This window comes from Pogoniulus pusillus, chromosome 31, assembly GCF_015220805.1.
Source record: "Pogoniulus pusillus isolate bPogPus1 chromosome 31, bPogPus1.pri, whole genome shotgun sequence".
Taxonomy (NCBI): Eukaryota; Metazoa; Chordata; class Aves; order Piciformes; family Lybiidae; genus Pogoniulus; species Pogoniulus pusillus.
The window spans coordinates 6279075-6305357 of NC_087294.1; the positions used below are offsets into that span (position 1 = coordinate 6279075).

The window sequence follows — 26283 nt, forward strand, 5'->3', positions numbered from 1 at the left end:
TTACGTCCCTAACGCTTACCTCTTCTGAGAGCTCCCCGAAGACTGTTAGTACATCTATAAGGAGACTTGCAGTATAAAAGGACTTTATCATGTTTCTGTAAAAAAAGAAAATAGTTCACTAACTTGGCAATGTCAGCTTCCTAGGATCAGATTTTTGGAGTTTGTGTTTTTGATCACACTGGCTTACTTCAAGCCAATCATGTTTTTTTTTCTCTCCTCCTTTATTCCGATGTAACAAATTACCTCACAGTGCTCAGATTCAGCAATGTAACTTGGTTTGTGCTGGACTGAGGGCAGAATGAATTCTACCCCAAAGAAGTAAAATAAAAACACTTGCACAGAATTGGAGGCTAAATAGAAATACAATTTACATAAGTAAACAAAATACAAAAGGTAGCAAGGTAGAAGCACAGATGTACATTCAGAATCAACCCTGGCCTAGCCCCTGCACTGGTTATGCCCCCAAACAGGCCACAACCAGCCAAGCTTCTCCCCGCCACACCAGGCCCAGTATTAGGCCTCACTGCTGTCCCCTAGACAGACCCAGTAGACCTCAGCTACACAGCAAGAAATAGCTTGCCAGCCAGACCCACTCCCGCACACACCAGAATGATCACAGCAACCGCATGCTTGGAGGTGAGAAGTGAGAGAGAGACCAGACAACCTCCTGCCTAATAGGGAGATATAAGAAAAGGGAACAAAACAACAAATTACAGTATCCTGTGTCTTCCCTCTAGGATGGAATGTCTGCCCCCCTAGGACTTTTTGATCCTCTGGAGGATTTTATCTCTATGGGAGGACAACTCGTCCTAAATCTACAACACAATATGTTGAGTAGCCTCCCAACTACTATGCAGAAAGTTTTTAGCATTTTTTTTTTTAGGTGGTCATGTGTTCTGCACTTAGTTTCTAGTCTGGAATGTTCAATATAGGACAAATGGGCATCCTATCTTATCTTAGAAAAATCCATCAACACACTGTAGTAATAGCTGTAAATCAAATCACATAATGTATCACCACAACTATTTTAATATCACTGTAGAAACTACAACATGCTTGAAGTCAAGTTCAATGTTAGCTTGGGGTTTTAGAAGCCTTCTAAAAGGTAGGTAGGCAACCTCTTAAAGAACACAAGAAGGAGGATAACAGTTAATGAGTGAAGTAAGAGACAAACAAGTACTTAATGAATCTGTTTTCTGAAAGAGAAAAGAATACATGAAAGCTCAATTCTTTTTTTCCAAATTAAAGAGTTTAGATATTCAAATTTCCTGACTAAAACTTATTTCAGATAGCAAAACCAAATGTTCACCTACTTATGAAATTGCCCAGCTCTGTCTTCATTGTCTGCATACAAAAACATTTTTAAAGCATAATTCTCCACATGAGCAGAACCAACGATATCCTGAGTAATTGCTTCATTATCACCAAATTGCTTCTTCATCTGAAAAAAAATATAACACTTTATTAGGCTAAAAACAGCATACTAAAGAGAAAGCACACATTTTTATGAAGGGAGAGAAGAGAAGATTCCAGAGAGACCTTATAGCGGCCTTCCAGCACCTGCAGTGGGATGAAGGCTGGAGAGGGATGGTTTCCAAAGGCCTGTATTAATAGGATGACGGGCAGTGTTTTTAAATCAGAGAAGAGCAGATTTAGGTTAGACATTAGGAGGAAGTTCTTTACCAGGAAGGTAGTGGAATACTGGAACAGGTTGCCCAGGAAGTTACTTGAACCCCATCCTTGGAGATATTCAAGGTCAGGTTCAAAAGGTCTCTGGGCAACCTGATCTAATGGAGGCTGTCCCTGCTAACTGCAGCAGGGTTGGATTAGATGACCTCTGGAGGTCATCTAGTAACCCAAACCATTCTAGGATTCTATGACTACAAATATGTAGCCCTCAATACCATTTTCAATTACAAAATACTTTAAAAACTCCAAAACAAACAGTTTAAACCCCCTACAACTACAATATTATGAAGGAACAGCTATAGAGAGTTTTTCCCTTACTACTGAAGGACCAAGCACTCAAAAGCCTGTGTCAGGACTCGAAAGAGTTCAAATGATCAAGTAATGCATGAGAGAGTTATTATTTATCTTTTTTCTTCTAAGGTTATTTCACTGCAGTTCATTAACATCTTTCAAAGCATCTGAGCCCTACCTTGACCTGTCTAGTGCCCTACAGCTTTACTGGAATTCTCAGAGTAGGCCGTGTGCTGCAATTCAAAGACCTCTTTTCAAAGACGTTAGAGTACAAGAATCCTCAGGTTTCCTAAGAAAAATCAGGAAAGCAAATAACCCTCTAGCAGTTAACAACAGGTGGATTTACAGCTTCTGAATAGGCTCACTGTGTGCACACAAGGAAATCTCAGGTTATCCTTAAGAGAACAAAAACAGGAACACTGCACGATACTGACTTGCAGCTTGTATTTTGCCAAAAAGATTTAAAAACAATCCCTGAACAGCAGTTATTTTTCACTGTGCATGTGAAGAAAACTTAAATCATACAGGCTGCAGTTCCATATTTTTTTAGACTGCTGCCAATTTTTTAGAACTTAGAATGCTGGCAGAAAAGTTACTTGATTTCAGCAATATAAACTTTGCAAGCAGAACTTTAGAATTTGAAGACTTGTCAAGCTCACACTTCACAGCTTTCAAATATGTGCTTTGTTTACAAAGTGTAATTGTTATTTTTCTCGTGAGTGTCCCACAATATGTAAGCTGCAAGATCTAACTGAAAGGAAATTGAAGCTGAGAGGACATTTTTTTGTTCATATATTATCTGTCACCAGCCTGTATCTACATGCACACACCTTCCACTCATAACTTACTACTATACTTGACCTGATGTTCGATGGAGATGGTTTTGAATGCACAAATGACAGTCACATACACCTCTAAAAATACTAAAGTTAATCAAGTTGTGTATTTTTGAAATTATCCTTCACACAATCTGTGATTGAGTACAGCAGTACTGAAGTTTGAAATGATGATTAATAATTTGAACCTAAAAAAAATCGAGCAATTTTGCTTTGATTTTACTAAAAACATTTGAATGAAACAATTATCTATAGGAAAAGCAAAACACTATCATATGTAAAAATACTTCTGACAGAAACATGTATTTTGGATACAAAAATCACTGTATTTAATTAATTGACATATTTGGAATATTATTAAATTGTATTGTAAGGAACATATCTGGTAATTTCCACATACATCTACAGCGTTTTATTCTTTGCTACTATAAAGTGCAGGATTGTTTGTAAACTTGTCTTACCTTCTAGAACAATGAGTTAAGGCAACACGTAGAAAGCCGAAAGAAACATCTAGCACAGATCTGTAGCACCCCTTTGTGCCCCCTGCTGGTTAACGACTGACTGTAAATGGTTGCAGTGATCCAAGTTGTCAATGCATCCAAATCTCTCAGCCCCCAAAATGCTCTATTAGATCTACCTAGAAGGGCTCTCTCCATTTTTCTCCCACTTGGCTACACAGAAGGAACTTCAATACCTGAGCATCACCTCTCAGACAGACAACTGAAAGATGAAACCACGGGGTTTTGCTGCTCTTCTTAACTTAAAAGGGGCAACCAAACACTAGAGACAGACTGTCTGCTGCAGTACCACAAGGGATACAACAGATTTTAACAATCCTTACGAAATGAAATGAGTAAAATCTTTCAGAGTTTTAATTGCGACTCTCCTGCCACCTTTCCTCTTTGGGACATGACCATTAAAGATGTCAAAAATTAATGCAAACACACCAAGAAGCCACCATACACTGGATATAACATAGCAAGAAGCACATGGTATACAAAAAGAACAAATGGTTCATGTTTTGGTTTTGGTTTTTTTCCCTTTCTGAAGAACTGGAGCCTGTTCCACTGGTTTTACACCAACTCTCCAAGCATTGATAGATTTTGGAAGGAATCATGAATACCGAACAAAAAAACCCAAAAAAACCCAAAAACCCAAACACTTTCAAATCATAGAATCACAGAATCAGCCAGGTTGGAAGAGACCTCCAAGATTGTCCAGTACAACCTAGCACCCAGCCCTAGCCAGTCAACCAGACCATGGCACTGAGTGCCTCATCCAGGCTTTTCTTCAACACCTCCAGGGATGGTGACTCCATCACCTCTCTGGGCAGCCCATTCCAATGGCAAATCACTCTCTGGGAAGAACTTCCTCCTAACATCCAGCCTAGACCTCCCCTGGCACAACTGGAGACTCTATCCTCTTGCTCTATTTCTGTTTGTCTGGTAGAAGAGATCAACTCCCACCTGGCTAAAGCCTCCCTTCAGGTAGTTGTAGGCAGCAACAAGGTCCCCCCTGAGTCTCCTCTTCTCCAGGCTAAACAACCCCAGCTCCCTCAGCCTCTCCTCATAGGGTTTGTGTTCCAGGCTTTTCAGCAGCTTTGTTGCCCTTCTCTGGGCACCTTCCAGTACCTCAACATCTCTTGAATTGAGAGGCCCAGAACTGGACAGAATACTCAAGGTGTGACCTTACCAGTGTAGAGAGAAGAATAACCTCCCTTATCATACTGGCCACACTGTTCCTGATACAGGCCAAGATGCCACTGGCTCTCTTGGCCACCTGGGCACACTGCTGGCTCATCTTCAGCCTACTATCTACCAGTACCCCCAGGTCCCTTTCTTCCTGGCTGCTCTCCAGACAGTCTGTCCTCAGCCTGTAGTGCTGCTTGGGGTTGTTGTGGCCAAACTGCAGAAGCCTGCACTTGGCCTTGTTAAATCTCATCCCATTGGCCTCTGCCCACCCATCCAGCCTGTCTAGGTCCCTCTGCTGGGCTCTCCTACCCTCAAACAGATTAGCACCTGCTCCTAGCTTGGTGTCATCTGCAAACTTACTGATGCGGGACTCAATCCCCTCATCCAGACCATCAATAAAGATACTGCACAGGACCGGGTCGAGCACTGATCCTTGGGGACACCACTAGCGACTGGCTGCCAACTGGATGTGGCACCATTCACCACCACTCTCTGGGCCTGGCCTTCCAGTCAGTTTTTGACCCATATCAGAGTGTATCTATCCGAGCCATGAGCTGCCAGTTTTGCCAGGAGCTTGTTGTGGCAGACAGTGTCAAAGGCTTTGCTGAAGTCCAGGTAGACTACATCCACAGCCTGCCCCATATTCACCAGGCAGGAACCCAATCATAAAAGGAGATCAGGTTGGTCAGGCAGGACCTGCCCTTCCTAAACCCCTGCTGGCTGAGCCTGATCCCTTGGCCATCCTGTAGGTGCTTTGCGATGGCACTCAAGATGACCTGTTCCATGACCTTGCCTGGCACTGAGGTCAGGCTGACAGGTCTGTAGTTTTACAGTTCCTCCTTCTGGCTGTTACTTTCTGTTTCAAAATGAGCACCTAAACCTTAAAATCCATAATCTACTTCCTTTGAGACTACTGAAAACTATAGGATTTAAGCAAACGGCTCGTGGAACTTTATGTTTAACTCCAGTCTATTTAAGGTTGGTTGTTTTTCAATACTATCAGGTCCACTCAAAAGAGTGTAGCACAGGTTATCTCTTACCCATATAGACAATACTGTGCTTGGTACAAGAGTTTAGGTAAAACATTTCAAATGCATTCAAGGACTAGGCTATCCAGTCCTACAGCAGTGAAAATTACTCTCAAAAACTTGAAGGAATCAAAGATAAATTGAGAAAGAATGTCTTACATAGCATGTGTATTTATGTCATAATTAATTGATTTCTCATGAGAAAATATAATAAGTTATGTTGCCTAAACACAGTCTTATGGCAAATATCTGCTGTATAACATTTCAAGTTATATTTGTGTATGCATACCTTTATATAAACATACATATGCAAGTATAGCTTTATTTCCTTTCAATTCTTCTGCCAGTTAATCACATTCAAATTAAATTCATACAGTGCCTGCATACAGAACAGTTGCATCAATTACTCATGACAGAGAAAAGTTAGTATTTGCAGCAGCTTAAAATTAAAGTAACACCATGACTCAACTTAGACAGCAATAAATTCTACTTACAGCTTCCAACTGATCCATAAGCTTGGATAAAAATTTACGGCATTCTGGGGTTTTACTGTCAATCTTCATCCCTGTTTGCATAGCATACAAACGACCTTTAAAGGAGACAGAAACACAGAAAAAAATCCTGAAGTTACTATCTAAGCCAAAACCCATACCCAAACAAAGCAACATTTCCCCAACACATCTGAAAGATAAATTGATCTTGTGGTTTACCAATCTACTGCAGCAGCACTAGAGTGATGACAGCAAAATATAGATTATGTGCAGTCTTGCAGAGATATGAGGAGACATTTTTTGGTAAGATTTATACTTTATTTTTCTGAACAAGCATTCCTGCTTATTTCTGATTGATGCCTGCATCACTATTATGCAATATTAAATGCTTTTTAAAATTACCACTGCCCTTCAATGCCCTTCCCTCCTACAGTTCTGCAAGCTTCATGAGTTTACTATCTCTCCTTCTGAGCATCTCTTTACACACTAGAGAGCCTTTTCCCTTCAAATTATCTTAATAAACATAACACTTCTTTTTAAACTGCACTTATTCTAAAGTTTGCTGCAGAAGAAAGCATTATATGCTGTAAAGCATGTCTGACTTTTCCACCTCTTACTGGTTTGTCTAAGAAAATTAGATCTCTCACTACTAAATGTACCTAGGTTCTGCTTGTGAGAATCAGAATTTAGCTGATTTTTCTGAATTTTAAAAGTAGTATACAATTAATTATTAAAATTAGACCAAGTTTACCTTCTTTATTTGGGATGCTAAAGCTACTGAGTTGCTCAATCTTTTAAAGACCAAAATATCTGTGCCCTCCAGTGCCTCTCTACTTCTAAATTTACAATTAATAAAGTAACCTAGCACCTTTGTGTTCCAGTTTGCAACAAAGAACCAAGTCAGTCTACTCTAAGTGAAACTTCACTAATGAATAATGGCTATGAACAATCGACTGTAACAAACAAAGGACAGCAATTTTAATATGAATTGCTATGTAGATTCTATGCTATGTAGGTTTCATCAACCCTAACATTAACCTCATCACTGATAAGGTGGGCTCTTAAGGTGACAGTCATATTAACAAGTACGAAACTAGCACATGCAAAGCTGAAATGACATTTGAAAGAAAGACAAACACACACAAGACAGAGATTTTTATCTAGGGCACTTAGAGGGCTGGTCAGGAGGGGAGGTACAGGCTCTTCTCACTTGCTCCCTAGGACAGGACAAGAAGCAATGGGTATAAGTTGCAGCAAAAGAGGTTCCGCCTCAACAGAGGGGGGAACTTCTTTACTGTAAGGGTCACAGAGCACTGCAGCAGGCTCCTCAGAGAGGTAGTGGAGTTTCCTCTGGAGACTTTCAAGCCTGTTTGGATGTGTTCCTCTGTGATCTGTGCTAGATTGTGTGGTCTTGCTGTGGCAGGGGGGTTGGAAATGATCTCCTTGGGTCCCTTCCAATCCCTAACATCCTGTGATCAAAATATCATAATCACGTGCTAAGGAGTTAACTCTTGTGAGAATCCACCCCAAGTACTACACTCTGCTCTGGGACTCCCAGCCTAAGAAAGACATGGACCTGCTTGAGCAGGTCCAGAGGAAGTCCATGAAGATTATCAGGAGGCTAAAACACCTCTAGTGCAAAGAAAGGCTTAGAGTTTGAGCTGTTCAGCCTGGGAAAGAGAAGGCTCTAGGAAGACCTTATAGCACCTTTCCTGTACTTAACGGGAGCCTACAGGAAAGATGGGGAAGGACTCTTTATCAGGAAGCATAGCAGCAGGACAAGTGGTAACAATTCCAAACTGAAAGAGGGCAGATTTAGGTTAGATACTGGGAAGAAATTCTTTACTGTGAAGGTGAGACACTGAAACAGGTTGTTCAGAGAAGCTGTTGATCACCTTTCCTTGGAAGTGTTCAAGGCCAGGTTGGATGGGGCATTGACCAATCTGATCTAGTGGAAGATAATCCCACCCACGGCAAGAGACTTGAAATTAGATGATCTTTAATGCTTTTTTTCAACCCGAACCATTCTACGATTAATGCTTATAGTCTTTAGTTAATTCTGTTCTTAAAAAGCAGTTTTGACTGCAAGCTTCCCTGAAGACTGCATGGTAAGGTTTAATAATATAAGTTCATGGTATCATTTAATAATGTAAAACTTAAGAATTAACATATAATGGATGCTAGATGTATGAGCCATCTAGAACAGTTATTTCTTTTTGACCTATGCAAATATCAGGTATTTTCAGAGGAAAAACAATTAGACTGATATAAGCTACAGCCACAAAAAGAATCAGAATATCATTGGTCATTATTTGGTACAGACTTATCTTATTTGCCCAGGTATGTATCATCCTATCTCTTCCAGAACCCATTTACTTGAAAAGAACTCTATTGCCATATAAATGGAAATCTTCCAAATGTTTCAAATATTTTTCTCTTGACGATGAACTTAATCATTAGAAGATCTGCTTATTTGTAACTGTTACTCTTCTGTTATCTCTATGTGGTTTTTTTTCACACTCATTGCAAAGACATTCATTTAAATACTGAAAGCAAGATAACCGATAGCTTTTTTTCTCTCAACAGCCAAAGAGGTATATTTACAAGACTGTGACATCTGTACACTCTGTAGGCAGTCTGAAAAAGCCAATGCTTTCCCTTCTTACAATTTCAGAGGTTAAGAAAGAATTGAAGACTCCTTCAAGCACTCTAAGGAATGAATAGTGACTCCTGAACACACTGAGAACACAAGTCAAAGAACAATACCTACAGGAAAGAAATATTTGCTGTCTATACGTATATTTACACTGCACATGATATTAAGCAACACTCCATACTAATGCCACTTTACTGCTAACAGAAGATTCTGAGGCCAAGGTGTCCAAGAGTCCTCAGGTCATTCAAGATCAAAAGACTATTATCCAAAGAGTAGACACTGTCAAGAAAACACAAAGGTGCTCTAGTAGCAGCTCTACAGATACTAAGAACAGAGACATCCTATAGACAATGTCACCTGAGCTAAGGTCAAACGTGTTCTACCTGTCACTGAAATTATAACTCTGTGCCACAAATCAGACTACGAGAGACAGTTACCACATCTAGCCAAAACCACATTTGTATTAATGTCTATATAAACGGGAAAGATTTCCTGCAAGATCATATTAAGTGGTAAAAAGTCAAAGCACACATAAGTTACCATAACATGAGTCTACTGCAATCTTTAAGAACTTTCAAAGTTCAGAATTTTTACCTGCATGCTTCTTCATGTACAGTAATACATTTGAAAGGAGAACTGCATCACAAAATCTGCCCAGAGGCAGGATGCTGATGAGGCACTCAGTGAGGTAAGTGCAAAAGCTATACCTTCTTTCTCAAGTAAATGGTGATTGAGTATGATAACTGTGAAAGTTACTATTGAATGAGCACCACTACCTAGCAGTATTCAGTACCAAAAGGGAGCCTTGACTCAAATACTGTTGACAGAACAACCTGATTGCAGTGAAGTATAAGGCAATCCACAAACCCTATCAGACCAGTCAGAAGCTCCTGGAGCACCAGTTTGAATTGATGAGCTGAAAAGAAAGAAGGAAAGTATACTCTCCATGGTATGAAACTCAGTGACAAACATTGTATTAAGTGCATTTAAATACACTTACTGCTTTCCTCAGTACTGCTCTAATCAAAAGTAGGGCTTGAGAACAGAAAACCTTTATCAACAGTTAATAAACTTACCAAGCAGACAGTAAATGAAATAGCTGGAAAACTGAAAGAACTAGAGATTGCTCTGGCATTTGCCTCTACAGATGCTAATGAAAGAAAAATATTATTCTTTTAATGCCTTGAAGTTTTACTTTTGAAATTATCTATATGAAGAGCAACATATGAGAGAATCTGAAAGCAGTAAGGAATCCATTGCTTTATTACAGATAACACAAAAGTGTGTACTGCACCTAGTCTTTGCATTTTTGTGTATTGTTATTATTACATCTTATTCCTAAGGCAAAGAATCTCAGTTTACTTTCACATGCAAATTATTCCACTTCTGAAATTTTTTTGTCATTCTTTTCTCTGCTCTGATTTTAAAATGAACCAAGCATTCTACATGAAGTCTGTATGTAAGACCATGTTGGTTTGTGTTGCATTTGATACTACTACCTTCATCAATTAAGGTGTCAGAAGTCTCTTACATATCTTCTACTTTTGTGTATAGTTTACCATACAAATGTTACTTATGGCAAGTGATACATAATAGTAACTAAAAAGATAGGCTTTGATCTGGTAAAGGAAATCTATCACATCCTTTTCCTGCCTAACTTGCAGCAACTGGCCAAATTTATGTCATTACTGATTTTTCAGCAATAATGAGTAAAACAAAATTTTGCCTATGTTAATATCATCAGTGAATTTTTGAACTGGCAATTAATGTTCACATAACTGTCCTCCACATTTATGTTGGCAGGTAATTTCAGTAGCAAAGAACTCAAAAAGCAAGAGGCCTAAAGCTTACCACTACCAAGCCTTCTTCTGAGGAAGTCAAACACGATGTGAATTCAGTACTGTCCCCTCCATATGTCTGAAAAAATTATTTACATTTCTTACATTATTTACACTTCTGTAAATATACTGATTCTGGTTTCTATAATATTGCAAAAGCAGTGGAAGGTTACTATGCTTGCTAAGTCACAAAGATTTTGCTTTAATCAAAGTGGTTACATTTCTAACAACTAGAATCACAGAATGATAGGGGTTGGACCAGGGACCTTCAGAGATTAATCCAGCCCAGAGCAAATTCACCTGGAGTATGTTTCAGGGACAGCATCAAGGGAGGCTTTGAATAATTCCGGAGATGGAAACTCCAATCACCTCTCTGGGCAGTCTGTTCCACTGCTCCACTACCCTCAAAGCAAAGAAGTTCCTCTACATGTTTAGATGGAATTTCCTATGTTCACCTTTGTGCCCATTACCTCTTGTCCTGCCACAGGACACCACTGAAAAAAGACTGGGCCCAACCTCCTGATACCCTTTAAGTATTTAAGCATTGATAAAATCTCCCCCTCAGTCTTTCCTTCAGGCTCAAAAGTTCAAAGTTCCTCAACCTTTCTTCATAAAACAGATGTTAATCCCCTGGATTTTAAGGTCACCATAGAGAGAAACCCTCAGCATTCTGTATTACAATTCCATTATTTCACTTTTTAAAAATACCACATGTGAGATGCAATTTTTGCATCAAAACTATTTCAGTTTACTCTTTGGAAATTCTCTCCAGACATTGAAATGTGTTTAAAGTGCATGTCCCTAATGAACACAGCAATACACTGTAAAATTAAACTAGATTTGCAGGAGCCATATGCTTGTAATTTCTGATTAAAATGTTCCTTTGTGAAAAATCAAGCTGTTGAAAATTCTGATACAAAAAGACAACAAAAAGCATACATTGTAGCTGCCAAATTATTCATGCTTTTAAAGTTTAAACAAAGTACTTGAAGAATATAAAGAATCCTGGATGTGATTCGTAATTCTCATCTCTCCACACTATTTAAGATTTGGAATATCAGGAAACAAATAAATGGAGAAAATTATTGGTTCTTTTAAAGCTTGTTTTATGTACTTGGCTTCATAACAGATACTTGTAGCTTCCCCCCCCCACCTTTATTCAAATCAAATAGAAAAAAAATAGGGATTTTTGTGTGGTCAGCAACAGTAGTACATGCACAAAGCAAAGCACTAAGAAAAAAAAAGAGGCTACTTAGAGGTAATGTCTAAATATTAATTAATATTTTAAGTAGACCTAAAGTCACTTGTAATCTTCTATGCACAAAGACAAAGCTATATTGACAATTATTAATTAAAAGAGGATTTGCTCTCAGTTTCCAGTCAGGACATTCATCTTTAAATTCATAAAGACTTGGCAAGTAATTATTCTCAGAAAAATGTTTTGACAAGACAACTACAAAATTTATGCCTTGATTTGTTACCCTTAATCCTTGTTCAGCAAATACTAAGTGTGGGTGTGTTGGATGGAATTATACAGTCAGCCTTACAGAAACTCCTTTGCTTTTATGTATGTCACGTATTTCCACGTTATTTTTCCTTTGCTAATACACAGAACAATTCCACAGTATTTTGTCTTTAGTATGTGCCAGGCATTCATTCCTAATGCACAGTAAGTTATTCCAGATTTATGTTTGGATAACAACTGAAACTCCCCTTACTCCCATTTTAAACTAAATCCCTGCCAAGTAAAAAATGCTGGAGAATAGAAGTTTCAGCCAGCAAACATGCACAATGGGTTGATTCTATCTTCTAAATTCTGTCCTACTATCCATCTTCACTTTTCCTGGTCTCACAGGATCAAAAGATTACAGTTCTTTTTCCCTATGAGGAATTAATTCACTAGCACAGAAAAAAAAAGTAATTAGGAACTAGAATATTTTTTATTTTTATAGTAACAAATTGTAAAGAGAAAAAACATTGTCATAAACTTTAGCCTTATTTTGCTTCTGATTAAGAGATGAAAGCTTTTCCAGGCTGTAATTTATTACTCATTCATGTCCTACACCTTCCTCTTCCCTTTGTAAATCCATTGGCAGAAAAATGTTAACTGCTTGGTACAGATGACAACAGCTGGAACACAAATGAGGGAAGCAAGGGACAAAACAGCATTAAGTTGGACTGTACTCAAAGTACTAAAAATGTGTTTTTAATGCATCTTTAAAAATAAGCTTTACTTTCATGACTATTAATGTAATTTCTGCATGCAGATCATAAATACACAGCATTTCTACATTGCTGTAGAATTTGTCTGAATTCAAAGACTTTTAGAAATAGAATTAATAGCACTGACAAACAAACTTTCAGAGAAGGGCAACAAAGCTGGTGAAAGGCCTGGAACACAAACCCTATGAGGAGAGGCTGAGGGAGCTTGGTTTGTTTAGCCTGGAGAAGAGGAGGCTCAGGGGGGATCTCATTGCTGTCTACAACTACCTGAAGGGACATCGTAGCCAGTTAGGGGTGGCCTCTTCTCCCAGGCAACCAGCAACAGAAAAAGGGGACACAGTCTCAAGTTGTGCCAGGGAAAGTATAGACTGGATGTTAGGAGGAAGTTCTTCACAGAGAGAGTGATTTCCCATTGGAATGGGCTGCCCAGGGAGGTGGTGGAGGCACCGTTCCTGGAGGTGTTCAAGAAAAGCCTGGATGAGGCACTTAGTGCCATGGTCTAGATGACTGGCTAGGGCTGGGTGCTAGGTTGGACTGGATGATGTTGGAGTTCTCTTCCAACCTGGTTGATTCTATGATTCTAAGAGTCTTACACCTCCTCTTCACTCTATGATGCTGAAGGAAACTGGCAAAAGACAATGTAAATATTAGGCCAGCAGCATCAACTCAAAATCTGAAATATTCCAGAGGAAAAAAAACCCCAAATTACTTCTAAATATCTATTTTCAAGTAATATTAGTTTCAGAAGGAATTCAAGTTAAAAAAAACAAAACATAAAATTGAGGCAAAAGCAGGGGGAAGGAAGACCACACAAATTTAATTAAGAAATTCAGATTAAATAATAAAAAAATATCTTTTCCTCTTCAAGATTCTCCTATACTCTTCTAAATCCTACAAAGGAAAATAGATTGATAACAGTGTATTTCAAGGTTGTTAAATGCTACACAAATGTTGTCATCAGTGCTACCTCAAGTGCTGGTTGTGTACTTTCACAGTAACTACATTTCCCAAGTTCTGAGTCAAACTTTATTTTTTGTCTCTCCTTTTCATAATAATATTTTTTTAAGTATTGTAATGTTTGCTTTACGGTTATCCGATTAAACTTAAAAGTAAAAAGCAACTCACATTTAACAGATGGGCATTTCCATTAAAATTGGAATGATTTTCAATTCAGGAGTTTGTCAACTAGTTGTGAAAAATAAGTCTCTTGATTTTCTCTCCTCCTTGATCCCACAAACCAAGAAATGTCAATGCAATAGTAAGTTCCTTCAGAAGGATTTACCTGGTGCTTTTATATCTCAAGAACCTGAAAACTGTGGAAGATTTTCTTCATATGTTTTTCAAACAGATCAAGTTTACTGATCTCATGTGAACATTTTCTGACATTTGGCAGACTGTCAAAGGAAAATCATTACAGACCTGTTTTTTGGAAGTTATCAGAATTAAAACTTTTCATGTTGCATTCACTGGATACCAAACACTGGTCTTTTAGAATGCTGTATCACAAAATATCAATGCTTTTCTGGCAGCCCACTGGCATTCTGTCAATACTTTTGATTTAGAATATCAATGGCCAGTAAATATAGAAGTATAAAATGCAACAAGACCTACTAAGGAATATCTTGCTTTAAACACTAAACCAGAAGTTTTCCAAAGAAAGCTACCTCTCACACCTTGCAATTTTTCAAAAGTCACTTCCAAGTGAAACAGTTACAGATATAATTTCTTCAATTATCACAATCATCAGAGATTTTTTTTATCAAAGCCTGCCTCCTTGTGTTTGCAAAGTAACATCTTAAATGACTCAGACTCATGTCAGCTTCTAACAGAAAAAAGGCAAACGTTAGAGCTATTGTATCAGCTGACTTGTACTGAACCCGAGACAGCTATATACTTAATGATAATGATCAATAAAATGATGAATCTTGAGGGAAAAGTATATAGGGAGGTATGTATTTTAAAAGAAGATGGTTGATTACCACAGTGTTGAAGTTTATATAAACCATATAGTGTTTAATCTCTTTGAAGCAAGAATTATTTTATGAGAGCATGCCCTGTGCAACTTGAAAAATAATCTTGGTTTATTTCTCTACAGTCTATAGTATAACAGATTTTAAAGCCAAATAAATTTATGGTACAGTGAGGAAGCAAACATATTTGCATTGCTTCAGTCACTTCCATCTACTAACAGTGGCTAAGGGTAAAAAATTAAGTATCAGCTATTGGTCATATGCTGTTCTGAATCAGAATAGCTAAAAAAGGCTTTATAAGGAATACAAACAACTATCAGAACCAAATACAAGTACTACAACAAGAAGCATCTGTGATGCGTTACAGTGCACAAGAGCATCAGTGTTGTTCCGCAATGTTTTGTTTTCCATGTGGAAAATTATGTGACACTTGAAAAACACAAATTATTCCTGCTATAGCTGTCCAAACTGCGTAAAACAGCAATTAGGGTAATCAGATCACAGTTTCTTTAAATCAACATATGCTAGCAACATCAAAAAGCAGTGGCCCCAGGCCACTGTGCTGTCCCTTGCCTTTGGGTGGGAGGACAGCTGTTTAAGTGGTAGTGAGCTCGCTTGGTGGAAAAATTGCTTATTGTTGGTTTTCATTATACAATTACATCAGTGTTTGCTTCTGAAGCACATAAGGTTTGGGAATGGGAAGCAAGAGAAGAACTACTGTATTTTCTTTAGGTGGCACTGCTGGTTTATAGTAGTTTAGTACCCCAAATGAACTATCCTCCCCGCAAAAAAAAGACTCCAAGAGATAAAAAAAATTAATTCTGTATGAAATTAACAAGTGTAACTCTAATTCAAGTTATCAGTTTTGAGAGCACACCTCTAGTACCAGCGGATGGCGAGGAGAGACAAAAATACTAACATGAGCAGTAAGTAGTTTCTCCTGACAATTTTATTGCCAAGCTAGCATTTTAGGTTGCCAACTTACCTTACCAGAGTTCACTTGCTTCTCAAGTGACATTGTGTGGTAGCTCTTATTATCAGAAATGAAGTAAAACACACATAAACCAAAACCTTGCAAAGCTATACCCACACTGAAAACTACAATGCCAAGAAAACATTATTAGAACTTAAAGTTTTTTTCTAGGAATGAACCACTTCTGGGGACACTCCAAAGCTATAAAATACCTTATTCTTTTCTTTGGACTGATAGTTACATTCATTGAATGACCAAAATTCACCTTCCCCTCACACAGTGGCTTGCAATGGAACATGCAGCACTGTCTCCATCACATGACATTGCATGGGGCCCCTCGGCTGGTCCCAAAACATGCGTGGTGCCAGCCTGCAGAAGAAGCTGGTGGAGAAGTACCAGCACAGAGAACATCAGATGCTCCAGAACATGCCAAGCTTTCCTTGTGCTGTCCCTTCCACATGATACATTATAGTAAATGCATAGAGGTCCTCTGAAACACATTTCAGAAGCTCAAACTTTTTTTAATTCACTGAAGCCTCTACCTCCACATGTGTCACTTTTGAAACATTACCTGAAAAGTAACCTGAAAACTTTTTGTATCCCCAGACTTAAACTCTAAAGACTATTATTTTAGGAAAGCTTTTAGAACTCATAGCACACTAGAAGCATATACACTATTAAAAATAATAATACAAAAGCAATATTAATGAATACTCCAGGATTTTCCATAATTATTTCAAATCCACAGTGTTAGAAATTAATGGTTCATACATCTTCTTTTTGCTTCAAAGCCAGAGTTTAAAAAAATCCTATGAAACAGGAGTTCTGCATTTTAGCCAATTCAGAAAACTCATTCATCATGGAAGCAAATGTGTCACCTGTGAAAATTAATTCTTGTCCTTTGTGAATTTAAAAGAAGAAAGGATTCAAGCAAGATCTGTCTTGAAAAAGAGGTGTCATGGCTTTTTACTTTATAGAATAATGTAATGAAAAAGACATCCAGAATATCATCCTCTTTGTACTCAGTAATGAATCAGATATGCTGAAACACTCAAATGAAAAAAATAAGATATATTTTTTCAGACATAGGGCAATGCAATGGACTTTACATAAATTCAATTATTCTGCAAAGTTGTATTATTTTCCTGTACACTAGGAGTTAAATTAAGTTTCAGAAAACACAAAAATAAGAGATCAGTAGCTAAAACATTTGTTTTAAAATAAAAATAGACTTGTATTTTCTTTACTAGACTAAAACCTAGTATTTTTTATTGTATAGCCAGAGTTTTAAATCACAGTATCACAGTATCATCAGGGTTGGAAGAGACCTCACAGATCATCAAGTCCAACCCTTTACCACAGAGCTCAAGGCTAGACCATGGCACCAAGTGCCATGTCCAACCTTGCCTTGAACTGCTCCAGGGACGGCGACTCCATCACCTCCCCGGGCAGCCCATTCCAGTGTCCAATGACTCTCTCAGTGAAGAACTTCCTCCTCACCTCAAGCCTAAATCTCCCCTGGCGCAGCCTGAGGCTGTGTCCTCTTGTTCTGGCGCTGGCCACCTGAGAGAAGAGAGCAACTTCCTCCTGGCCACAACCACCCCTCAGGTAGTTGTAGACAGCAACAAGGTCACCCCTGAGCCTCCTCTTCTCCAGGCTAAACAATCCCAGCTCCCTCAGCCTCTCCTCATAGGGCTGTGCTCAAGGCCTCTGATTAAAAGCTCCCAAAAAAGGAAAAAAAAATGGAGCAACCTCATCTAGTTGATGCTTTCTGCCCCACAAAGAGCAAGTACGATTGAGAGTATCTTGTGTTCTAGTATGTGTCTATTTCACTTCTCTGGTGGTACTTTCCTACATTAGCACAGTGTTCTGTGTAACAAGTAAAAATGAAAATTACTCTTCTGACTCTGAGCTGACAGGTTGATGTGATGAGTTCATCCTTCTGAAGTTAAGACTGCCTTACAAATAAAACTAACAGTTCTCTCTCTGTTTTTATTTCTAACCCCCCAAAAGACCTTCTCACATCTCAACAAAATACCCTAAACAATACAAACATGCATTTCTGGTGATCTGCTGGAAATTGTCCAAGTCCGGTGATTAACTGTGACAGAAATTTAAGACTACTAAGAAAAGGGTTGCATTTCTTGATTAACGGTGGTAAGTCTTTCAGAAAGCCTCACACCACACCTTGGTGATCATTATCTTGGAAGTCAGAAGTGATCTGAAAGATTTACAGTAAGATTTTGCTAGGAAGGAAATAAAAAACAACCTCCCTGCTCTGCCCTTAGAGAAGAATGAATCATAGAATCATAGAATCAACCAGGTTGGAAGAGACCTCCAAGATCATCCAGTCCAACCTAGCACCCAGCCCTATCCAATCAACTAGATCATGGCACTAAGTGCCTCATCCAGGCTTTTCTTGAAGACCCTCAGGGACAGTGCCTCCACCACCTCCCTGGGCAGCCCATTCCAATGGGAAATCACTCTCTCTGTGAAGAACTTCTTCCTAATATCCAGCCTATACCTACCCTGGCACAAAAGCGTCACAGTAAATAAAACTGACAGTATTAAGAGAGTTAGATTCCAAAACTGCTTAATCAGCTACAGGACACAAAGAAGGTGTTTTCATCAGAGAAAAACTCGAGAAGACTAACATGTTGTCAGCCTCTTGCGATACATTAGGACTAACCCAACACAGACACACCAGGTGACTTTATATACGAGCATACAAACAGGCATTTAGGCTGCTAACGTATCCGCTGACTGGAAGGAGGCTTAACGTGAAAGGCGGCTGCGGCTAGCAGCTGAAGCAGCAAACAAGGAAGACCGTGAACACCTCGTACCGCCCCGAGAGGTGGGGCTTCCCCCAACCGCCCCCACGTCTCCGAAGAACCCACGGGCACCCCGCACAACCCAACGAGCCAGACAGGCAGGGGAAAGAGCGCGTTCCACCCCCTCCTGCGGCTGGGGACCAGGGCGGTAGCAGCGGCAGGGCAGGACGCGACGTACTGGGCCAGGCCCGGCTCGGGGGCCGGTGGGGCGGGAGAGAGGCCACCTCACTCACAGTAGTATGCCACCACTGGTTCGCGCTTGTCCAGCTCCTGCGCGGTTCGCAAATGGTGCTGGATACTCTTGAACTGCGGTGGCAGCGGGGGAAGCACCGTGGCCGCCATGACGCGGAAGGCGACGCACAGCGACAACAACTGACGGCCGAGAGCGACTCTCACTCCCCAGCTCGGCGCCGGCCGCTTCCGCTCCCGTCACCGAACGCCAGGGCGCATGCGCGGTGGGCGGGCCGTAGCTGGGGCCGCCTGGGCAGTGCGCCCCCTGCTGGTCGGGGAGGCGGCGTGGCGACAAGTGCCCGTCAGGGTACCGCAGGGCTGTGAGACGGTTCCGGCGCGACGCTTTAGTGCTTGAAGTGACTTAGTGTTTGAGCGGCCTGCAGACCTCGGGGAGGCTGAGGCTTCCCCTGGCCCAGCTGAAGGGATCGTAGCCCGAGATTAGCTCTTCGGGGTTGAGCAGCTACGGCCAACCCAGATGTTCTCTGTTCTTTTGCCATGCCAGACCAGAGAGCCATTCAGACCAAGAAAAAAACATTTTAAGGTTGAAAAGTTTCTGCCTTGGACTGCCTCAAGGCTCTCCATAAGTCCAGGAGGCCCTGGACACAGCCTCAAGCTGTGCCAGGGGAAATTTAGGCTTGAGGTGAGGAGAAAGTTCTTCACTGAGAGAGTCATTGGACACTGGAATGGGCTGCCCGGGGAGGTGGTGGAGTCGCCGTCCCTGGAGCTGTTCAAGGCAGGATTGGACGTGGCACTTGGTGCCATGGTCTAGCCTTGAGCTCTGTGGTAAAGGGTTGGACTTGATGATCTGTGAGGTCTCTTCCAACCTTGGTGATACTGTGACACTGTGACTCACAGCCATACTTCTGGGCCTTCCAGCTACTGTTTGCTGGAGAATCCTTGTGCTACTGTGCCCTGGCTAATAGTGCCTCATTGGACTGGGCTGCCTCCCAGCAGCTGTCAGCAAGAGTGCCAGCTCTGGGAACTACATCTTGCAGGATCACCACTTCTCAGATACTTCTTTTCCCAAGGAACTTATGGGGATTTCTGGTTTTGCTCAGAGGGGATAGGAACAGCAAAATAAATGACAGCTTTTGAAGTAAAGTGGTTTCAAATGGATCTCACAGACTGCAATGTATTTTAGTGTCTGTCATCTTATCCTGACAGCACAGTCAGATAATTCTTACATTTTCTTTTAAATGTCCCTGTTTCCCAATTTCCTCTTGGTATTGAAATGGCTATCTGCAAGGCATGAGTATGTCAGGGATTAAGGGCATAAAGAAAGATGCGAGTTGGAGGGAAGGATGGAGTAGGAAAGATGTCTGTATTGTCTCATTGCTGTCATAGGAGAGCGTTGAAGAGAAAAGGGAAATAATGGCTGAGCAGAGGAAAGAAAGGCAAGAAAGGCACAGAACAAGGACTATGGGTTGTATATTAGGACTGTGTGGTGTGATAGAAGTTGACTGGACCAGAGCAAGCATACCTTTGATGTAAATGCAATCCTGTCACTGGGTGTATTTAGCTTGTTTCATTGAAGATGACAGAAGGAACAATTATATCCCTTTGTTAAATTACAGCTAAAATGAGTGTGATGTCTGGCTGGAGACAAAACTGACTGCAAATGTGTGACCTGGGGATTGTCTTGAGTGCTGTGAAAATGAGATGGCTAGAGTGTGGTGAAAACCAAAAAAGTCAAAGAAGCACTTATAACATGACCCTCATGTAAGCAATTGAAATACTTCCTACTGTGTTCTGAGAAACCGGACTTCATGTCAGTTGTGTGAAGAAATAAAACCGAATCAAATGATCCCCAAGTGTGCTATACAATTCCTTTCATAATGGCAAGAAAAAGCCTTCAGGATCATCTCAAATATTTACTAAGCATTTAAGCTAAAACCAGTGCAATGCTGAGAAACACATGCAGGCATGTTATAAATCTCAGAGGGAATAAGGGTGGAAGGAAGCTAATAGAAATGTAAATGAGGATAAAAGTGGTGGGAATTTGGAAGACTAGGAGAAGGAAAAAATGGGAGACACTTGAGAATACAATGAGTGCCAGGAAAACAAATGGGAAATACAGTAAACAAAAATGTTGACATGCACAGGGAGATGTTTCTGTACACAGATATAATATCTCCATCAACACATTCCAGAAACTAATGGTGGAATCAGTCGCAAGAAAACATCTGCACTAATAGGCAGTAACACACATTTTGTTTTCAAATGAGAAACTGAAACTGAGGAATTTGACAATTTTAATTTCACAGGAAATGCAGGAAAAAATAAATTTTAAAATCTGTGTTGTACCTTATTTAGAAAAATAATACATTTTAATATGTTCTAGATTTTGACTACCAAGGGAGAGAGCTTGGTGGTGGGTAATCCAGCTCCTAGAGCCCTTCTAGGGGTTCTCAGGTAGTCCTGTGTCAGTCCTGTCTCTGCAGAACTCTTGATGGTAATAGGTAAGTTCCCTGAGGGCTATGGGGTTTTGCACTCCTCTGGTCTTTCTGAAGTATTTTGAAATCTACAGAAGAAGAACAAGCAATGGAAATATTAAGCACCAAGGAAAATACTGAGAAAGTTGTGATGAAGTTACTTTATTGTTATTCAACCATCTGATTAAGTGTGAGTACAGTTGATCATGATCATATCTTGCACATGAAGGAAGTTCTTACTTTTAGAAGCAACATATATATATACACACACACACACATATATATATATAGCTCATTTTATTTCTAAAGCAAAGGATTTTTTGAACCTGAGATTACAGGTTTAAATTGCAAAGAATAATTTCTGATGGATAGTGATGTATACAACAAAAAAAAACCCATGTATTAACCAAACTTCATGGCATATTATGCAACCAAGAAGCTAGCACAGTGATTCATTCTCCATTTGTAATGCTTGCAAATGTCAATTAAGTAGTTTAATGTTGCATAAACCTGATTGTGTTGACTGGACATACATTTAATGACAGCATATAACTTATTTCCATAGGGGAAAAAAGATAACACAACTTTGATCTTTGATGTAGTGAATGTATTGGAATGTAGCATTTTGCTCTTGATCAGCATATTAAAAAAGCCACACATCTAGTTGTCACCCACTTTGATTTAAATGGCCCAGAATCAATCAAATCCAAGATAGTCCCATCTATGTAATGAGGGCTACGTTTGTTCTTGAAGATTACAATGTTCTTATAACCCAACCTTGTGTGGAGACTGCACAAAATTGGTGCTATAAGATTTAGTAGCATTTTTTCTAGAGTTTTCCAGATATTACTGAAAAGACTCAATTACTGTCACTGGGATCTCAACTTTTTATCCTTTTATGCTGATTTTTTTCCATGTAATTTAAACTTAATTCAAGAAGCAAAGATGTTCTTCCCTTTAGTGTTACAGGCCTCAAAACTATGTTCGAAGATGCTGATGGATCCCCTTTGACTTTCTTGGTTCTTGGATTACTGCTAAGTAGTGATGAATCTGAATCTCTTGTTTCACTGAGATTTAAAACAGAAATTGTTCGGTTTAGTAGCCAAAGAAAATGATGAAGGAGGAAGAAGAATAAACCTTTCATCTTTTTTTTCCTCTAGAAATAGAGGGTAGTTGAAAAACACATGGAAAATACCTAGTTGTTATGATTGCTCTCTGTGCATATTTTGTGCAAGAAACCACCGCTTCGTTTTCTTTACACATTTGTTTGGATGGGATTTTTTTATATTACCTCACTTTAACACAAGGGATTAAATCACTTCTACTATTCCTCAAGAAGAAACTATCACTCATGAAACTATCTGATACCTGTATAAAGTTCAAGATGTAATTCATGCAGATATACTTGGCACATGTAATAACTTTAGTATGCAGTCTTCTTTTTCACTCTAACAGCTTTAGTGAGAGCAGTAGAAAGTTAGATGTGATACACACAGCAAAAAGTTCAGTGAGCCAAATTCAGCAGTCACACACAAGCATAACTCTCACTGAATTCAAGGCATGATTTTACCCAGAAAAGGCTTTTCTTCAAGAAGGGTTTTGACACTAAAGTCTTTTATGCAAAAGTAAGTCATAAAGCCCTTTTATTCATTCAAACTGTGATCATAAAAAAATATTCTACATTGTAAGCCACAACGCGATGAGAGTAAAGCAATCCACTCAGTGCAAAGTATACCATGCTAATTTCACTTTTAAAAGGAGAGTCACAGCTAGCAGATGATGCTAGCTGGGCTGCTGCAAAGCTGATACAGACAGTATATGACACCACAGCCTAACCAAGAGTCTCTGCCCCTGGAGTCTGGGGTGCGGGTTGCAACAGTGGTGCTGCTTGGATTAAGGCTTGAATGTTTTCCAGCACCCAGAGATAATTTCCATTACTGCTTAATTCTCAAGACTTAAGGACAGGTAATAAATTTGGAATAGTTTTTCCAGAAAGGGCAATAACTTTATTAACTCTAATTGCATGTGTTCAGAAAAGCTGTGAATTAAACTGCATTTGTGAGTAACTTCTTCCTCACACGCAGACATTCCTCTGGAAGCTAAACTATTTGTATGTGGCAGATCATGAAAATATGTTACTCTTATAAATCTTATTCCCTCTGTTTGCAACATGGAAACAATGATTATTCACATAATGCAGTAGCTTTAATATGAAGGATGAGTGTGAGGCGACTACTCTGCAGCAGTAATCATGAGTGTGGTTCTCTTCTGCAACACTGCATAGAGGACAGGAGGCATTTTTTGTTATAGTTTGATATAAGTAGAGGTGGACAGGATGGCAAATGACTAGGAGTGATTGGCATCACTGATTCTTCAAAATCCCTAGCCTCCTACATGAGATCTCAAAAATTTCAGCAACGCACAAGATCACTGTAATCACAGTAAATGTGTACATTGCAATAAGAAAAATTGTCTTTTCTAAGTGCTCTGGCACCATGCATCGTGTAACATTAAACTTCTTTTCAAGTGCTCCCACATCGCACATGTAGATTGCATTCACTCTGAAACCAAAGAGCTGAATCTGAAGCCAGAAAGCCACAGCTTCGAGGATAATCCTTAGGAAAACAGAGAAGATGTAAAAACCAGTGTAAAAGGAATTTTGAAGGATATCTTCCTGTTTGATGTTCTTACATGCAGCATAAAGGTGAAAAAATGCTCCAGGTACCAGTACAATCACCAGCTGTAATGCCCAGAACACCTAAAATGCACCAGAAATGTAGTTGTCAGATAATTTACAACAGTATTGGGACAGCTGAAATGCATACATAGCAGAAACACATTGCAAGTCTGCTTTATATAGATATCAAATGTGTAAAGACATAGATTACACTAAAGGTAAAAATCACCTTGATGTTTTAATATGCAAAGTTCAATTGTTTCTTGAAACAGAGATTGTATTTTAATGAAGGATATAAAGCACAACTCCATACTTAGAGATGGAAGATTTTGAGCAGGAAAATATTAACGAAAAAGTGAAGTGATAATTAGCCCAATCAGTTACTACTTCTTAGATGGAATGAGTATGTTTAATCTTTGCAACTTATTTTCTTAACATTGGACTTCTAAAAGAAAAAAGATAATTACCTGAGGAGTTATAGGTCTGAACTGGTTGTAACAGAAAAGGTTAACCTCTCTCTTGTCTGGGTCACAGCTGAAATGCAAGGCCTCATTTCCATAAACAGCAAAGCCCAAAACGCCAAGGAAAAACATGCGGACTGAGCCAAAGAAAAGAGTGTGGAATTGGCCAATTACCGTTGGTGGCCTGAGCTGCAAATCAGAGGGTTATTCAACACGAAAACAAAAATGAACAGCGTTATTGTTGGAGGCCTACTTGCTCTTTTTTCATTATCCAAAACAGTTATTTTATTCTACTTGGTTTAGATGGAGCTTGCCTACGAAGGCATCAGTAGGTTTCTAACAAAATAACGGCTCAGAGCACTGTATTGTTGCAGCTAATTTTGTACAAACATCGTTTGTCTAGCACTTGTCAGTTACTTTGTTTCAGTGCCTTTATCTGCATTCTGCTGTTGCCGAATGCGCCAGACGCAGCTGAAAGCTTCGAGCCAGCAGCCCGTTCGTTTGCTGTGGCGTTGGTTTACGTGAGGTCGGGTGATGGCAGAACAAGGGCGGCCGTGCCATCCACCAACCTAACCTTATTCTCGCAAATTAAGATTCACCTTCCCTAACAGGCCATCTCAAGCACCCACTCAGGGCTCTCTCGGTGGGAATCACATCCCGCCCGGGGAGCCCTGCCGCTGAGAGGAGACATCCAGCACCACAGTGCCCACGGGATGGGGGACATGGCGCGGCAGTTTGAGGCCATATCTCTGGCTCCCGGCTCCGACCTTCAGGTCGGCCCCTCGTACTCACGCATCCCTCCGAGAAGCTCCGCATATAGTTGGGGGACATGTCTGGGGCAGCCGCCCTGCGCGGGCAGCGGCAGCAGAGCCAGCCGCGGGCCCGGCTCGCTCCGCCCTTTGTCCCAGGGTGGGCAGGGAGCGGGCTCAGCAACAGGGGGCCCGCCGCCGCCGGGCGGTAATCCCCGGCCAGCATCGTCAGCAGCGCTGGCAGCCGCCACCGCATCGCTGCCGGGTGCACCCCTGTCCCTGCCCTGCTGCCTTACGCCTACCTTCCACCCCCGCCTCAGTTTGCCAGCGGCACCGACCCTCGGCTGCGGGGCTCCGCCGCGCTTGCCCCTCTCCCGCCAAGGAGTTTAAAAGCACCACCTGAAGTTTAATAACTTGGTTTGAACTAAGTCAAATAAAAAATAAGGATACAACCAAATGTAGAAGGTATAGGTCCAAGATTCTGATTTCGAATAAATAACAATTGAATTAAAGCACATAATATTAACTACTCCAATCCTGCTGCAAATAACGGCAATCATTGCTAGTAATAATTTGCCATCGTACTCCATAGGCACAGCTGAAAACTCCAGAAGAGCTGTGCATGGGAGCTCAGGTGTGTGCCAGGCACTCCTGCTGACTGGTAGCCGCAGGGACATAGCTCATTCAGCGCCTTAGTTTGAACCTGGTGGGAATTTTACAGGCAGGTGGAGAGAGGAAGGATACCAGAGGAGAAGGAGAGGTATCTTGCCGTTCAGTCGCTGGTGTGCAGTACCGTGTTCAGTATTCTGAAAAGGATGCATGTGAAGGTGAAGTCCAGTCACCATTTATTCTTTTATCTCTAAACTAATGAGAAGAGTTCCTCTGTAAGTGATTGGTGTAATTGTAATCGACGACTTCAAGATGATATAATATAAAGCAAGAAGCGTTGCTTCGTCTGTGATGTATGCTCGTAGTCACAGAAGCGTAGACAGGAGGCTTGAAGAGCTGGGAATCTGTGCTTATTCTGTGAGTTTGTCCGCTGTGGCTATGAAAGCATCAGTGACTGTTTTAATGACGTGATTAGTTGTAAGTAGTCGGAACACCATCTATAAGTGAAAACTGCCTTGCATCCTCTTGAGGTAGCTAGATTACAAAGGAGGTGAAAAGTGCTTCAATAAGTGTGTGCTATTTACTACGGCTCCTTTTTCAGGCAGTT

The 26283-nt window shown here is 40.2% G+C and overlaps 2 protein-coding genes across 6 annotated transcripts in view; both read right to left on the bottom strand.

Moving 5' to 3' along the window:
- VTA1 (vesicle trafficking 1) overlaps window positions 1-18940 on the bottom strand; it is a 46275-nt gene extending 27335 nt beyond the window's left edge. For 2 of the 3 annotated variants that reach the window (XM_064169307.1, XM_064169306.1), the window contains exons 1-4: window positions 18751-18940; window positions 6030-6124; window positions 1314-1441; window positions 20-95 (exon numbers count right to left, since the gene is read on the bottom strand). In XM_064169307.1, coding sequence (XP_064025377.1) covers window positions 20-95; window positions 1314-1441; window positions 6030-6124; window positions 18751-18859 — 408 coding nt within the window. In that variant the 5' untranslated portion in view covers window positions 18860-18940. Of the gene's footprint in view, window positions 1-19; window positions 96-1313; window positions 1442-6029; window positions 6125-18695 lie in introns of all 3 variants that reach the window. The other variant, XM_064169308.1, reaches the window with a different exon arrangement.
- Window positions 18941-21061: 2121 nt separating this feature from the next.
- GJE1 (gap junction protein epsilon 1) lies at window positions 21062-25204 on the bottom strand. 3 transcript variants are annotated; one of them, XM_064169151.1, is made up of 4 exons: window positions 25111-25204; window positions 24325-24507; window positions 23872-23938; window positions 21062-21269 (listed from the first exon to the last, which is right to left on the bottom strand). In XM_064169151.1, the coding sequence occupies exons 1-4, from the start codon at window positions 25147-25149 to the stop codon at window positions 21172-21174; spliced, it is 387 nt and encodes a 128-aa protein (XP_064025221.1). In that variant the 5' UTR covers window positions 25150-25204; the 3' UTR covers window positions 21062-21171. The 3 variants fall into 3 exon arrangements, with proteins under 3 accessions (XP_064025221.1, XP_064025223.1, XP_064025222.1); XM_064169153.1 differs by having other exon boundaries at window positions 24325-24455; window positions 25111-25180; XM_064169152.1 differs by lacking the exon at window positions 21062-21269 and adding an exon at window positions 21342-22247.
- Window positions 25205-26283: the final 1079 nt, after the last annotated feature.

Excerpts from the sequence above, each read along its gene's own strand:
- GJE1 (XM_064169151.1), bottom strand. The coding sequence starts at position 25,149 with ATGTCCCCCAACTATATGCGGAGCTTCTCGGAGGGATGC. Across the intron at positions 24,508-25,110 it reads GGAGCTTCTCGGAGGGATGC|CTCAGGCCACCAACGGTAAT; the intron begins GTGAGTACGAGG and ends TCTGATTTGCAG. Across the intron at positions 23,939-24,324 it reads TCAGACCTATAACTCCTCAG|GTGTTCTGGGCATTACAGCT; the intron begins GTAATTATCTTT and ends GGTGCATTTTAG.